The 16,737-nt window shown below is 34.2% G+C and overlaps 3 protein-coding genes across 4 annotated transcripts; 1 reads left to right on the top strand and 2 right to left on the bottom strand.

Moving 5' to 3' along the window:
• Positions 1 to 268: 268 nt before the first annotated feature.
• LOC123685161 (28S ribosomal protein S10, mitochondrial) lies at positions 269 to 989 on the bottom strand. The gene is made up of 3 exons (XM_045624780.1): positions 689 to 989; positions 438 to 639; positions 269 to 376 (listed from the first exon to the last, which is right to left on the bottom strand). Exons 1-3 carry the CDS (start codon positions 907 to 909, stop codon positions 308 to 310), a joined length of 492 nt encoding a protein of 163 aa, XP_045480736.1. The 5' UTR covers positions 910 to 989; the 3' UTR covers positions 269 to 307.
• A 921-nt stretch (positions 990 to 1,910) lies between these two features.
• On the top strand, positions 1,911 to 2,948 carry LOC123683945 (alpha- and gamma-adaptin-binding protein p34-like). The gene has a single exon (XM_045622955.1). The coding sequence runs from the start codon at positions 2,042 to 2,044 to the stop codon at positions 2,807 to 2,809; it is 768 nt and encodes a 255-aa protein (XP_045478911.1). The 5' UTR covers positions 1,911 to 2,041; the 3' UTR covers positions 2,810 to 2,948.
• Positions 2,949 to 3,120: 172 nt separating this feature from the next.
• On the bottom strand, positions 3,121 to 15,919 carry LOC123683944 (transmembrane protein 131). Of its 2 annotated transcripts, XM_045622953.1 has the most exons (17): positions 15,719 to 15,919; positions 15,607 to 15,659; positions 15,535 to 15,554; positions 15,276 to 15,347; positions 15,093 to 15,216; positions 14,925 to 15,038; positions 14,606 to 14,728; positions 14,349 to 14,512; positions 13,794 to 14,086; positions 11,610 to 11,866; positions 11,371 to 11,547; positions 11,063 to 11,287; positions 9,713 to 9,904; positions 9,212 to 9,428; positions 6,086 to 8,533; positions 3,475 to 3,737; positions 3,121 to 3,416 (listed from the first exon to the last, which is right to left on the bottom strand). In XM_045622953.1, exons 1-17 carry the CDS (start codon positions 15,810 to 15,812, stop codon positions 3,318 to 3,320), a joined length of 4,935 nt encoding a protein of 1,644 aa, XP_045478909.1. In that variant the 5' UTR covers positions 15,813 to 15,919; the 3' UTR covers positions 3,121 to 3,317. The 2 variants fall into 2 exon arrangements, with proteins under 2 accessions (XP_045478909.1, XP_045478910.1); XM_045622954.1 differs by lacking the exons at positions 14,925 to 15,038; positions 15,093 to 15,216; positions 15,276 to 15,347; ... (1 more) ...; positions 15,607 to 15,659; positions 15,719 to 15,919 and adding an exon at positions 14,799 to 14,913.
• Between the last annotated feature and the right edge of the window lie 818 nt (positions 15,920 to 16,737).

The following is a 16,737-nucleotide window of genomic DNA, read 5'->3' as shown; positions in this document are numbered from 1 at the left end:
TACCTTTAAATTAGTTAATCTTTACTTCTCTTTAATGATGCAATACAAGAAAACAACTTCCTTTCACTAAAGAATAGAGAAAAGATAAGACCAACAATAATATTTTGTTCAAACCAATATCACTAAAATTTGATTAGTTTTATATATTAAAAAATAACTTTTCAAAAACTACTTTGTTGATCATTTTACTTTGTAAGAATGAATGAGGATGGGACCAATTTCCTATTTATTACTTGTATTTCTTATCTAAATGAATAGAAAATCATTATATTTACTCAAAGTTATATTAAAATTCAATAAATACATTTCAAACGTTTGACTCAATTTGTTTTTGGCTTTCATTTACTATATGCTCTGGTAGTTTTTGCAGCTCTATCTGAAAATGGACATATAATTAGCAAATTTTCAAATTTAATTGTTGAAGATAATTAACCTACCATGGTTGCTTTCAAAGCTACACCTTCGGGAAGATTTCTCTGAATATATTCTAATAAGGTAGAAGCAGTAGATTCGGTCAAGTGTTTGTAGCTTATAAAACTATAATAAGTCCTAAATTCGTATTGAACCCTATGCTTCTTATAAATATGTACAGACTTTAAAACTGTATATCTTGTATGTGTTGGTTTACGTAAACTCCACCTGCAAAAATTCATTCGGAAAGTCGTACAAAAAAAAATGAAAATCTTACGATTGTGATTCCACATTCAAATAGTTTCCTGTTGTTTTTGCAAATTTAACATAACTATTCAGTACAGCAGGGTCATTCCCACGAAGTTCGACTTCTACCGTTTTATATAGCTTATCCAGTTCTGGTTGAGGAGTTTCACTTAGTTTAGCTGCTTCAGTTATTGTACTGAAGGGATGTTTGAAGATAGTGCGTAATAATCTATTTCTATAAATTCCTAGCATTTTGATTTATTTTGAAAATTTTTGATATAAATTTTCCTAAAAGTGTGGTTAAATCGTTAACTAGCAATGAATTTTCTATGTTTCCGTTTCGATACTGAATACTTGGTATCGATACTTTCCGGTTCGATACTGAGTACTTGGTATCGATACTTTCCGGTTCGATACTGAGTACTTGATAACTTCGATACTCGATTTATGGGTTCCATGGAAGGATCGATACCGAATAGTAATTTCAGTGTCGATAACATAAACAGTGAACTTTCGAGAAGTTATATTGAAATTAAAAATTGGTACAATTTGAACTTTAGAATATTAACTAGGGAACATTTTCTACACATTCAAAGCACAGGTTTTACACAACTGGAAAGTCTCAGTTGTGGGCTTGTTTTACCATTTTACAAGACTCCGATATTGGTCACCAGAGGGCAGACTAATCACTTCCAAATTTTTTCACAAAAAAGAGAATAACTCAATTTTGGGAGCTTCTAGAGAGGAACTGATTGCAGAAACGGATTCAGAATCAAAAATTCTTTATAAAATTAAATTTTGAAGTCGATCTGAAACAAAAACATTTTTTGGCGAAAAAATATCCAAGGTTATAGTCTTGGTTTTTCCGAAAAAATCGACCGATCAAATTCGAACATTTTTTGATAGTTTTAGAGGGATTCGAGGTCGTAGATTCCGAATTTGGCATCCATTCCCACCAGAAAAATTTTTCTACACTTCAAAAGCACAATTTACACACAAGTGATATGCCTTAGCTTTGAGGCATGTTACCCATTTTACAAGCCTCAGAGTTTGGCCACCAGAGGGCGGGTCGAACCTACTCAAAATTCCTCTCACATATTCGATACTGAATACTTTATACGATACTCGAGTTACTGATACCACTGATTTTTTCTAAAATTCGATTTTCAATGTATCGATACTTCCGAAGCGATACAGAGAATCGATACTTATTATGCACATCGAATTACCCTTCAAAAAATTAAATGGTTTTTTTCTTTGGTTCAATCCAATGGAATGTGTCAGAAATTATAACCTACAATTTTTCGACCCAAAACTATCAATAATGAAAAAAGTATAAAATTAGTTCTTGAAATTAGTATAATTATTCTTACAAAATCTCATAATGGAAACAAAACCATGTGCATTGGTTTTGAGCAATACAAATATAAAACCCCAATCTCTCATCAAATTGATATCTAAATCAGATTCTGTAGATGAAGATAAATCAGGAACAGTAAAATGTAATTGGCTTATAGATTCCAAATACTACACAGCAGAAATTTGTCTAATGGGAATAAAGGAAGATTTTCAAAGGTCTGAGGATTTCAACAATAGAGTGGAAGCTTTGATTCTTCATGTTGATACTAATAAACTCAGCGGTCTCAAAGAATTAGATCGCTGGGACAAAATTGATCAAGATTGCGATCCCGATATAAAACTATTAGTAGCCAATTATTGCAATAATGATACGAAAGTTACCAAAGCGAAAGCTACAGAATGGTGTCTCAAAAAAGGTTATGAACTTATTGAATTGTATCCTACCTCAAATGAGGAAGACAACACAGCATCAGACTTTGATGAAAAAGTAGGTGCTGAAAGAATTATAGAAGCTTTGCAGTCACACATGTGGTCTAATTTGGTATTAAAATCACAAACTAAAAAAGAAACTTCACATAAATCAGGTATCGACAGTTCTAATAGCAAAGACATAATAGATGAAGATTTAGATGATAACTTGGAAGAATTCACAGAGCTGTTTTCCCAATTGCACTCTATTAGGGAAAGCTTGAATTGCTTACAGCCCAGAGATAGAAAGAAATGTGCAGAGCACATGGTAACTGCTTTTTGGAAAGCTATTGGCGGAGATGAAGAAGAACTGTCTGATACATAACAGTAAATTTTATTATTTATGTAATCAGTATTATAGTGAGATAAAATATGAATTTTTTTTATGATATAATTATTATCTAGTCGAACAAGTTGAAAACTGTGTCGAAACTAATTTGAAATTAAATTGAAGTTATGTACGACACCGACTATTATTTATCATAAATACGAAGTTTGTAAATCATTTTCTAACAAACGTCTGAATTAGAGTTCTTGACCAGAATTTGCATTTGAATCTTACTTCGTTTCTAGTTTGTTAAAAAATACTTACCTAGCATAAATCGAAGAAGGTTGGGCAATGAAGAAAAACTGATGTTCTTTTAAACACTTTTAAATTCATTTTGAAAAGAAATAAAACAATATAATAGGAAAGTAGAACATGTTCACACTTCTAGTAGGGTTGTGATGAGGACCACAACAAATGAGTATTTTAACAGTCTTGAAAATAAGCCAAGTTTTTACTTAAGATAAGTGCAAATGGCCTATGGGAATTTATGGCAAATACTGAAGTCTTAAGAATCCTCAGAATATCTCCAAATATTATTGTTCGTCCACACGTTACTCGAGAAGGGATTGTAACTTTCCGTTGTCACTGGATTTTCGGTTTGTCCCTAAAAAAAATTTAGTAACTTCAGACTTGAATATTTCCATATGCAACTCAAAATTTACCACAGTATTTGGATTAATATTTTGGAAGCCAGGTGGAGTCCTTGTCTGTAAATTGAAAGGTGTCCACTGTTGCCACAATGTAGAAGAATTAGATGTATAATCGTTTTGTCTGTTTTGTACTGATGGTATCGCTCCTGAAGCTGTGGTTACGGGAGTTGGGAGGTTAATCGTAGGGAGTCCCCCTAACAAACTCGTGCCATTGCTCCCATTCCAATATGTGTTTGTGTTAAAAAAGCCACTATGACTCCATGTAGGAATATGATCTGAAAGGAAAATAATCTATGTTGAGAATATTCTGAAGCTGACACAAATGTGTAAGTAGTACTTACACCTAACCTCTAAATAATCAAATGGTGGATGCCCCGATAACTTTTTACAGTTTGCTTACGTGCTTATTTCTGGGGATCGTAATTTTGCCAAAATGTTTGTTACTTTAGAATTTATAGCTTTTTTAAGTTTTTCTTATTTGATAATTCTCTGAACCACAAAATATCTGACTGAATTGTTTGGAATTTTTTTGGTTATCTGCAGGAAGGTTCGAAGACATAGCAAGATGCAAAAAAGACGTAATTTTCGTGGGTTGTCGAGTTTACGATAAGATGACGCGGTATTCATTTTTTTTTGAATTTGTAAATTTCAATGAAGAAGTTATTTCATTCAAAATGTACACATAAGTGCTAAATGTTCTTCTTCCATGATTTGGTGCCAATATATAGAATTTTCAATAGGAATTCAGCTCAGTGCTTGTTACTGATATTATTGTTTTGCCTAAAGAAAATTCACTTTCAAATTTGTTTACAATACATCTAATAGTAAGTCGATTAAGTGAATAATGAATTCTTAGATTTCCCTCAGTATTCCCACTTGACGAGCACTTATTTTGATACAGGGTGTTTCATTGGGAAACGGAAATACTTCACAGGTGCATAGGTGGCACCAAGGCGGTTCTGGAGATACCCCATTTATTGGGTCTTACTGTCTTCGTAGCCGAGATACAGGGTGAATTATGAACTTTCTGAGGCCATATCAAACGAACCACCCGGTATGTTTTCTTCATATTTGGCAAATATTTTCCTAATTGAGAGCCCAAACATATCAAAAGGAAAACTAATGTAAAAATGAATTACAAAGTAATCTTGAAATAATTATGGATTCATTATTTTTGATAATTCATTGTTAAAAGTTACTTCAAACCACTTTCAGGTATCCAAGTTCTTAAAAACTTCACTTTTACATTGAAAATTTGTGCAGTAAAACTGTCTGCGCGAAAATTTGAAGTACAAGTCTCAGTTTAGTTTTTAGTGGAGTTTCCGAATATTACAAGGTTTTCAAAATTCCGATGTAGAGGGTGTTGTTACGAGGATTCAAACGATTCATAATTTTTTGTTAACCCGGACCTGGTTTTTCAAGGCGGTTATTGCATGATACGTTTGGGCTCTCAATTAGGAACATATTTGCCAAATATGAAGAAAATATACCGGGTGTTTCTTTTGATACGGCCTCAGAAAGAAACGGGTAAAATTCATAAAACACCCTGTATCTCGGCTACGAAGACAGTAAGACCCAATAAATGGGGTATCTCCAGAACCGCCTTGCTGCCACCTATGCACCTGTGAAGTATTTCCGTTTCCCAATGAAACACCCTGTAGAACAATTTAACCATTTTGAAACGTTGTTAGAGTGTGTATCTTTCCATGGAATAAACTACTGATCACAAATGACATAACAAATGTCAAAAAATAATACACAGTGCTGCAATTTTGACCATTTTAAATTGTATAATTCCTATTGGAAAGCCCTTTATAATGACATAGATCAAAAGGGAAAAAAATTAAACCTCCTAAGCAGGCATTTCTTACATCAATATGCCTTTTCTTTTATTTGTGAAATTGTAAATGACATGCAATTCTGTTTTCACAGCATGTCAATATGGAGGTTAATCGATTATTGTAGTCTACTATAAGATGTCTAAAATTCAGGTGTATCAACTGATTAGCTTTTGTTTTGCCAGTTTTGAGAATATTAGATAAGCTTCGTTATGTCAACTGTAGGTGGCGCTATCAACAAATTAATATTTAATGGATTCGGTCCTTACTTGGCGGAAATTCATTATAAATAAAATAAAACGAAGTAACATAGTGGAAATTACTTCGTTTTATTTTATTTAACAAATTAATATTCTTGTTATTTATTATTTATGAGTTTTGTGCCATTATGTACCTATATGTATATCTTTAATTATAGTTATGATCTATGGAAGTAATTCTTGTAATTGAAATACCAATAAACTCTCTCTCTATTTCAAATATTTGAATTCATTCCAGTAAACGTTTCGTGTTTTGTTTCAAGACTTTGCACGATCATAGTCGATTACACATCGCTTTTGATTGGTCATTATCGGGTTTTAATTAATGTATCCAATCAAAATCAACGGAAATGACAAGTATAACATTGCGACGCCGCCACGAACTAAAACTAATATTTTCAATTTGGTCGAATGTCATTTCATTCAAAAATTGACGAGTGCATTCACCATGTTTTTAGACATCTTAGTCTACTATAATGCCAGTGCTTTATAATTTTTTTTCTATGTTCAATCAATTATACCAACCTTGTGAAGATGATGAATTTGCACTACTTCCTCCCAATAAGTCAAACTGATTGGTTTGTTGGTTTTCCAATGGGTTCCTCCACGTATTTGTCTGAATGTTATTCGAGAAATTTGATGGAGCATTCTGAGATTCATGAGTTGGAAAATCTGAGAAAAAGCTGTTCACTGGTTCAACGTGATGTTCCTGCAACGAATGATGACTTGTGTTCACTCCATTGGACCAAAAGTCGACAGGCTTTGATCCAATAGGTCCTAGAGGTGTTGTAGTTTGATTATGTGTGTCAACATATATAGATGAGTGGTTAGCATTGTTTCCAAGACGACTATTGGTTACAGCATCATTCCTAGCAACGACATCACTGAAAGTGGCACGGTTTTCGGTCCACACTTTGGTTGTGGGCGATACAGAAGTTGGATGAGAACTCTGATGGTCAGAAGTTTTTGTACTGGGTCTTTCTACTGCCTTTTTACACGGAGTATTTTTCTCCCTATTGTCCTTTCCATATCTCTTTCTTACTTCATTTCTAGTTACGGGTGTTTGATTTTTGCTGTTATCAATGTGTTCTTTGGATTTTAGTGTGTTTTTCGGAGATTTTCTTTTCTCTATTCTACTTTGAGCAGGTGGCTGTTCTTTGTGATTTTCTTCTAATAGTGTTCTACTAGATACGTTATCGGGTTTAATAACCTTTTTCAAATTATGTTTTGAATTTTTCTGACTGCTATCTCTAGCTTCATGATTGCTATCTCTAGCTTCATGATTGCTATCTCTAGCTTCATGACTGCTATCTCTAGCTTCATGACTGCTATCTCTAGCTTCATGAATATCATCTGTATTACAACTAGATTCTGTTGTAGACGATAAAGTTTCTTCTTCCACTTGCAATTTACATGTCTTTTTCGAACTTATTACTTTCTTGTTTTCTTTATTATGACTAGATTTCTTTTCCTCCTCTTTAACCTTTTTATCTACAACATTTGTCTTTTGCTTAGTGCTTTCTATATCTTTTTTGGGAGCCCCAATGAATTCCGAATAATCTATCTTTTTGCCCAGTTTTTTCTTTCCCTTTGGGACTGCAGGCACTGCAACCTGTATTTGTTCTACTTCATTTTTTATCTTAGGTTCTACTTTATTTGTGGTTTTCACTTCAATTTTGGGAATGTCATTATTTGACTCCATTTTTGTATTTTTCACTTCTTCCCTCACTTGTTGACCTACTAACCTTAAATCCAAGACTGGCTGAACACTGGGACCACTGGCTAGAATGATATCGTACATTTGCCTCTTGAATTTTTCTGCATCTAATATAGCTATGAATACACCGAAGATCAAAGTGAGGGACAAAGATATAGCAGCGACGTACCCTAAGTACCACTCCCAGGCTGGCCTGGGTATCATACTGGAACACACCGATATATAGTACGACGGAATGGTGGCCTGTAGGGTATAATTTATATTACTGTTGCAGCTTGATTCTAAAACCAAAGAACGTAAAACTTTCGCCAAGGTGAAGTCCGGCGTGAACTCAATATCTATCTTTTTTGTTCCGTTTGCTGGAAGAACAAAAGGCATGCAGTTCAAAACTTTAAAACCATATCCTTCGCAAAGTACGTCATTTATATAAAAACTTCTGATAACTATAGGAATTTCACCGGTATTTCTTGCTGTGAACGATCTTTTTATCGCAATGTTCGGATTCTGATATCTGAAGTGTCTGTTGTCTCTCTCGCACTCTTTGACGTGCTTCTCTGTGAATTCGAATAGCAAGGGTTGAGCGGCCCCCGGTCTCCTATTTCCGAATCTGAAAATGGGTTCTGTACTTCTTCCTTTCAGTCTCAGTATTTCCATAACTGTGAGATTGTTCCTGAAGAAGAGCAACGATGAGAACTCCCCCACTTTCTCACCACGAAATCCTATTGAAAGTGTGAAATTTTCGCCTGGTTTCATGAATAAAGGTAAGGTAGAAGAATGCACCTTTACGTTTATCTTTTCTGAGAACTTTTTAAGTTCGAAGCCATTTTTCACGTAGAAAAAGTTGTCTGCGTTGGATGGAGGAACGTATTCGGGCAGACTAGCCGAAGGCAGTCCCTCATATAGAAGTTCAATGTTAGGATACACCTTGTCCAAAAGTATCTGAATTATCAGGGAATTACTGGATGGGTTTTTTATCGTTATGTTTCTATAGGTTATGTTTCCGATTTGTGTGAGAGGAAACGAAATTACGGACTTATTATCAGGAGTGCCGTGAATCAGGCTTGGCCAGCTCATTTTTACCCTTGTCTTGAACATGTGACTCCTTACTTCCGAAGTGTCAAGACGAAGGGTTAGATTTTGCCACTTCTTCATCCCATTCGAGGTTATGTTCAGGAATCTGTTGTAGAAGGTGTTGAATAAGTTGAGATCGAAATTCACCACTGATTTTGGCAGCATTAGAGTTTTCAGCCATTGATCTGCGAAAGAGTAATGAAATTATTATACACTCAGACAACGTTAGACTGGGAATTGACAATTTGGAAAGTAGTCTCAAAGGAATTGTTGAAATTCTTTTTGCACTCTTGTTCTAGATAAACATCAGGTTATCATTTTGTTCAAATGTCTGTTATTGCAAATTTTGAGCCCAGCGTGGTCTTAAATGATTGGGATCTACTCATCGGTGGATGTGTTCACAGTGTTTACTCTTGAACGGAATGTGTTGAAAACTTTTAATTTTCATAGTAGGTTCATGTTCAGAATAACTCGGTTAAGTTTGTTGATGGGAAAAATCTGTTTGATGATTCCGGAGTTAAAGCAATATATTCTGTTTTCTCAATAATTTAAAGAATAATCATCTGATCGAACTGGAATTCAGAAATCAGTTGCAGAATAGCGAAACGAACGTTCATGCAAAATTTCGTGACGATTGTATAGTTAGGAGATAAATTATTGATTTTTTTTAAATTTCTATATCTCAGAAGATATCTGCTGGAATACATTGACATTTTGTGCTTAAATAAAGTTTAATGATGAAGTGAGTTATCAAAAAAATCAGCTATGTTGCTTTCTCAACTTTGCAGGTTAACTGAGTGATTTATTTCATTTTTTGAGTTTGTCTGATATCCCAAACATGTTACATTTAAAATGCTACTCACTGTATAAATCCTGATGTAGTCCTGTGTAACATTCGTTCCCACAACCAATATTAGGATTTAAATACAGATGACCAACAATTTTGGTAGTATGAGGCAAAATGTGACCAGCGTGCCTACCATGTAGACGAGGATCAGGCGGTAGGCTTATAATATCCTTTATAATCATTGGTTCGTTGAAAGTCGAGTAAACTTTCAGAGGATGCGAGCATATTTTCCCCTGAAAAATTACAAATTGAGGTTCTTGAAGCAAATCTTCAACAAGTTTGTGCAGGTAACAACCTAGTTTAAAACTGGCATATTTCAAATATTTTCTGATTGATTTGTTTGAGCAAATAGTAAATTCTTGGCCTAATCCAATTGAGTTTTGCCTTTTTCCGTTCTTTAAACTTTATGCATGGATTATTGAATTATTCTCAATACGAAGAATGTGGATGAACAAACCAGGATCAAGAATGTGAATCAAAAGGATTTCAACAAATGGTAACAGGATTTTCAACTTACCGGGAAACACTGGTCAAAAACCAGACGATCTGGGCCTATCTCCAACTTTCCAGCTGCAACCTTGAATTGGACTGGAATCGAGAGATTTTCGTAGTCCGTTTCGATCTGTATTTCCCCCCACACGTGACCTTCATTGTTAGCCGTTTGAACTACCAATTTCAAGATGGCGTACTCGTTAGGTTTGAGGGTATTCTGAAAGGGCAAAATTGTGAAATCCATGTTCTTTCAATGGACTAGTTTAGTGATGTTGATAATACTATATTTGACACGATAGAATTTAAATATAGAGCATAACTGATAAATCAGTGAAAAAATGTTGAAAATCCATCAATAAATGACTGAGAAATAGATTATTTAAATTTACGTATTTTAGCGCGGAACGTCTTTGGTCTGTGACGTCACGGCACTTGCCTGTGATCGCTACACCATAAATTACGTTTAAATACTTAGCCGCGCCAAGGCTCTCGCGCTGTTTGTAGTTGTACAGTGTAGTTTTAACTCGAGTTTTGTTTTTATGTCACCATAATGGAAGAAGGCTTCGTGAAAGGACAAAGTGACAATTTGCCTAAAATAGATATATTCGCAGTGATGGAGTTTTTTTCTTCAAATCCACCTTATTTCAGTGCTGAAATAAAAGGAGTTAAACTTTTCAAATAAGTATCTACTTTTGAGTTTGCTTCATCATGGTTCAACTTATAACGATGATTTATTTAAAAACGTTTCATAAACAGTTTGTAGTTGAGTACTGGTTGTTGAAGTCTATCAATGGCAAAACATATTTATGTGAGGAGTAAAAAGTAAAAGGAGAAAAAAGTAATTTATATGTATTTATATAGTAAGTTATTTCAGCCATCGTGTAACGAACAAAACACGACACGAACGGCACAAGTGATTGTACACCAATGAATTCGTAAGCACTCTGCGAATACCAGTCGTCTAGTGTGTGACGTCACGCCACTTACACGTACAATGAAATTATTCTTCCAAGCGCAACTTCAAAGTTCCATAACTTTTTCATTTCTAGAGATATTTCAATGATTCTTCCACATTTTTGTTTAATTTTACTTAATTTTTTAGAATTAATCCTTAACAAAAAAATGAAAACTAGTCCATTGCTCTCGTATGCAGGGTGTGTCACAGTTAGCTCCCACATTTGAAGGGCCTGTTGAGAAAAAAAGAATTGAAAAAAAATTGCACTTCCCTAATCGTAATTTTGTTAAATGTGGGAACTAGCCATAATGCACACTGTAAAAAGACATGTTGAGCTGGCTTTGCCAATTTTCCTCCTTAATCAAATACACAATTAAAATTTCATACATTTACTTCGATATTATTTGAGGTTGTACTCACACAAGCATGTAGATTCTCGAATGAATGTTGAAAGAGAGCTGTTTTGGGATTCTCCCTGCCGCATCCCACAATAGTGGTGCTGGTGAGAGGAATAGAAGTTTTTATAGCTCTCACTTGTATATTTACAGGGTTGTCGTTGAGAACTAAGAAGTTGACTTCTTTTTTCGTATTGAAGCTAATGAGGCCCACATCTAGAGAATAATCTTTGCTCTTAAATGGTAAATACTGAAATAAACATCACGTCATGAATGCTGTCAATACATCCGTTAAAACAATTTGTATTCAATCGAGAGAGATATCTTTATTACCAATTTAAGTGTTCCTCCGTAACTCATAAACGGTATTGTAACGGTTGAGATGTTGGAAACAAGTCGAATGTGAGAATTCACTTGCAAGTTCTCAAGCTTGACTCCTGCTTTAAGATCGGAAGAAAAAACTATTGCTTCTTCTTGTGATTTCAATGTCAAGGTTTTGAAGTTATGTATCTGATGAAAATGGAAAGATTATATCAGAAAAATTTGATATTTTCTTCCCAGTGTTATGTTACCTTGAAATACTTCTTAACTTCCTCTCCCAAGGTGAGGTTCAATATTTTTATGGACGATTTGAATACGTTCTTTATTTTGATATGACGCAATGAGTTCTTCGATTTGTCATTTGTGAAGTACTTTGTGGCTTGGCTATCGAATACTATGCCACCGTCCAATACGGTGACATGATAAGGAATTTCGGCTGTGCTTTTCCCATTTCTGTACTTCACTACAATTTTTCCAGTGAAGTCTTGATTTTTGAAAGCTTTCTTCCCTGCAAATTCGAGGAGTATTGAGAAAAAATGCAACAAATATAATTAGGATGACCCATAGGCTATTCGATAGATAAATAATTAATTATTATTTAATAATATTTCATTATGTTTCTAATATGGAAATCACGTTGAGGTTAGAATTTAAAGTTGTATTAAATGCCCTAAGTTTTCGATGGGGAGTTGTCCTCAATTCGGATTATTACTGAAAATGCAAATTTAAACTTAATTACTATGGGTTTCATTGTTGATTTAAAGGTTTTTTTTAGAGCTATAGAACTTTAAATTGCAATAAAACAACGATGGATTATTCGATTGACATGAATATTATTTATCCGCAAGATAATCTTGTGGCATTACATTTTAAATATGATTTCTGACATATGACAGCCACGACTGGCTCGGATGTAGTCCAATCTGAACGTCCTATTTTCGATGACTTTTTCCAATATTTGTGACCGTATATCGGCAATAACACGGCGACTGTTGTCTTCCAAATGGTCAAGGGTTTGTGGTTTATCCGCATAGACCAATGACTTTATATAGCCCCACAGAAAGTAGTCTAACGAAGTTAGATCTTGGAGGCCAATTCACAGGTCCAAAACGTGAAATTAGGCGGTCACCAAACGTGTCTTTCAATAAATCGATTGTGGCACGAGCTGTGTGACATGTTGCGCCGTCTTGTTGGAACCACAGCTACTGGACATCATGGTTGTTCAATTTAGGAATGAAAAAGTTAGTAATCATGGCTCTATACCGATCACCATTGACTGCAACGTTCTGGCCATCATCGTTTTTGAAAAAGTACGGACCAATGATTCCACCAGCCCATAAAGCGCACCAAACAGTCAGTTTTTCTGGATGTAACGGTGTTTCGACATACACTTGAGGATTAGCTTCACTCCAAATGCGGCAGTTTTGTTTGATGACGTAGCCATTCAACCAGAAGTGCGCTTCATCGCTAAACAAAATAAAATGGACGTAGTGCGCGATATGTATTCCGCACAGAACCATTATTTTTGAAATAAAATTGCACGCGTTGTTCAGGCGTGAGTCTATTCATGATGAATTGCCAAACCAAACTGATAATAAATTACTTGACAGCTGTTAAATCGGTCGCCATCTTGAACAGTAATGCCAACTTAAAGTTATATACCTCGAAAAAAAAACACCCGTTACATTCTTTTTTTTTGAAATTGTTAAAATCACTGTACAAACTGGCAACTGCGTTTTGTAGGACAGCTTCTACAGAAATGGAGTATGAAATCTGCTGGGTCTAGTTTTGGTTGTTGACTCCTACTTTAACTTTATCAAATTATAGCTATCTTTGTTTGCCTAATCAAAGTAACAGATTTGTTGTCCTTTTCTATTGATGTAATCTGTAGTTGATGTTGCCATATTGTGCAATGAAAACGAAACACTTTACATTTTGAAGGAGAATTCCCCTATCTCTAGAATATTTTATCGTAGAAAATGTCAAATGTAAATGGCATATGTGTTTACTTCAAATTGACGTCATCGTTCGTTTCTTATAACCTGATAATGTTTTGAGTTTTTAGATATTAAAAATACCACGAATTTTTAAGAATTATCTATTTGACATGGCTGTCAACATGTATCGACTTCAAAACCTCAAAGATTTGCGATTCTGATGAACATAAGTAGCTAGTGCCTGTTACACTGTTTAATTAATTTGTATTCTTTATGCGATGCAAGGGGCAAATGATGATTTTGTCTGAATATTTAAAACTCTGAAATTTCTAAGACAGTACATGTAATAAAAATAAGTAAGTGATTCACTGTGACAGCCATACCAAGCTAAAAATAAAATAACATGAAGGTTCAAAATGCGAGTATTTTTTAAAAATACAGTTTCACTACTTCTTTTGTGCAACTTCTTGCCCAGGGTACTATAAGAAAATTACTCACAGTCTACTGTGAGGTTGGCAACATTTGCACAACCGCCTTTGGACTTTCCTGTAGGAATGACAACTGAAGGTCTGTACTCCAACTTTACTGCCTTGGACTTTATGCTTATACTCTGTATTTTCACGGGTTTCGTGAAAGGGTTATAAAGACAAAGTTTGATCGTCTTTGGTTCATCCATAGTTCCTCCAATCCCAAAATCAACATAACCTTGCGGAGAGAATATTCCTCCTCTAGGTCCAACTTCAACTTCTAGAGGCACAATAAGTACCTCCTCTGTTATGTTCAATTTTATTCTGAAAAAGAACATATGAAAGTTAAGTGTGTACTAAGAAACTTTTTATTTTTATATTTGCCCAAATTGATAATAAAAGAATCAATTGAAAGATATGAAAAGAGAAAACAATAATTATAATGATATACAAATATTGGAAACGGTTGTTAAAGATGAAAGGAAACAAATGAAAACAGCAAAAGAAAATTATACAGATATTTATTTATTTGTCGAACTCATATACCATAACCAATTAAATAAACATCCTATCAAGGTGTACTAACCTCACATAAGCGGTATGATTCCTTTCAACTTTTCCTGAGAACTTAACCCTAATGACTGCTTTTGTTTCAAATGGTGCGATCTCCCAAATATTTTTAGGACCCTCTCGATTTCCTGACGGTAGCTCTAAATGGAAGTCATCTCCGCTTGTATAAACTTCCACAATCTGAAATAATGTGTATGTTATTTTAGATGTGATTCTTTATACAGCTTCAAATAGTATTTCTCTAGCAAAATATAAACAATATAATCGATTTACCTGTATGGGTTCAGAATGTGGATTGTGTAAATAAATTAATGGTCCAAAAGTTGCATTCACAGGTAACTTGATATTCACTATTGGACGAAGAAAGTATGGGCTGTAAACGCTCACCCCTTTAACCTTAAAAAGGAAATATAGGTTAATTTTAACAATATGCCAAAATTCTTTGAGGAACTGAACATATACGAACATAAATTACAACTATCTCCATCACTTCAATTCAATGTTTCATATGCCATCCAATAGAAAGTTCTTATCAGAGTTTTTTTTTAGTGATTATCTGAAACAATTTTATTCAAACTTATTGTCAACATACATTATATTTGAAGTGACCACTGGTAGTGTGGATGAATAAACAACTTTCTAGAAACCCCTCTTCTCTTCCAAGAAACACAACATTGAAGCTTGTGTTACCCATTGGAGGGATTTTCTGAAAAAAATTACATATAGCAAAAAAATTGAATGTTTCACTAGATAACTCTACCTTGTCATAGAAAAACGAACTGTGAAAGTGTACTGTACTTCCGGATATAGAGGTCATATCAATACTTTTATTCGTATCATAGTTGAATAGATGAACTTTCTTAATATGTGGAACTCCCAAGGGCCTAAAAAACATATGTTATTTAGAAAAAGGGTCCTCAAAAATTGTCGATGCCATGTATACCTCTGCCTGAAATCCAGTGTGGCTGGATCAAACTTAATTTGAAACTTTGAGTTATCCCCAACATAATCAGATCTAAAAGAAACAAACAAGTCCTTGAATTCTATAAAAGGATATCAACAAATCTGACATATGGTGAGAAAAACATGAGATATAAATAACCTGAGGGAAATTCTTATCAATTTTTATCACATCTGTTCAATGCAACTCATTTTGCAATCACTCACCCTCCAGAATTGAATTTTTCATTTTTTTGACTTACCGTAAACCTGATGATATTTCCTAAAATGAAATAGGACATGAGAAATTAATAAAGGAATTTATAATTCCTTACCCTCTGAACGAAGGTGAAGTCATCGAAATATCTTTCACTACTCGTGATATATCCTGAAAAAAAAATCACATAAAAAAAGGCTGAATTAGCTTTTTACAATATCTAATATTACCATGGCTGTTGTCTTGTGTTGTTAGATGTGTTTTGGTTATTAAATTAAGTAACCCCATGGCGAGAATATACCAAGATGTCGAATACTTAGCCATTGTAACATTTACGTGTAGCTTTTTGAAAATGAAAATCTTAAATAATAATACGAGGTTTCATAAACAATCTTAAGGATCTGTCAGCAGCTGCGAACGAAAATATAACCATACTCTGTCAGATTCGCATACTAGGCCAATTGCAAATCCAGCGAATTGTGTGTTGCCTACCCTGCATTTTGAAGAAAGTGTTGCTAAAATGTGTCAAAACTCTAAACAGGACCGCACTCAGGTTCGTTTTACAAATTTTTCTATGCTGCTTTGAGTGTAATTCGTCGAAAAAACGCTTATATTGAATTTTTGCTTCTAATCTAACATGGGCTTATTGAAATTAATCATGAATTTCAATCTGATTTAAAAAAAGAAATAGCCTTCAGTTTTATCAGTTCACGGCTTCGTGTTTTGCAATTTCATTTCCAAATAAAAATGATGCAGCAATAAATCTTTTTATCCAATTTTCCGGGTTTATTACACATGTTTAACGCTTGAAACCACAGACCGGTAAATGATCAAGATAAGCAACTTTGTAGTGTCTGTTGCCAAAACAAAGCTGTTGATATTTTGATGGGTTCATTTCCTTACTTACGCATTCCAAGTTCAACATTGAAGGTTCCAACTGGAATAAATATCGCATGTGGTCGAGGAAACGAATGAATGTGTGCTCATTCTGTTATGCATGGGTGCTTCTATTCCTTCTTAATTATTATCGGGAATTCCGGAAAAACATTTATAACTCTGCTTTCAGTTTGTGCAATTTCCAGACATTGACACGAACAAGGACTTGGATCGATTTTATTATCGGTATTTATATATATGGTAATTTTTTATCTATTACAGTCGTTTTCATGCATCTCATCTTTTTCTAATAGTCTAACTAGATACGAAATAACGAGATTGTATGATTCAGGAATATGGATATCGATGTGCA

This window comes from Harmonia axyridis, chromosome 7, assembly GCF_914767665.1.
Source record: "Harmonia axyridis chromosome 7, icHarAxyr1.1, whole genome shotgun sequence".
Classification (NCBI taxonomy): domain Eukaryota; kingdom Metazoa; phylum Arthropoda; class Insecta; order Coleoptera; family Coccinellidae; genus Harmonia; species Harmonia axyridis.
This window is presented reverse-complemented; position numbering and strand designations above follow the sequence as displayed.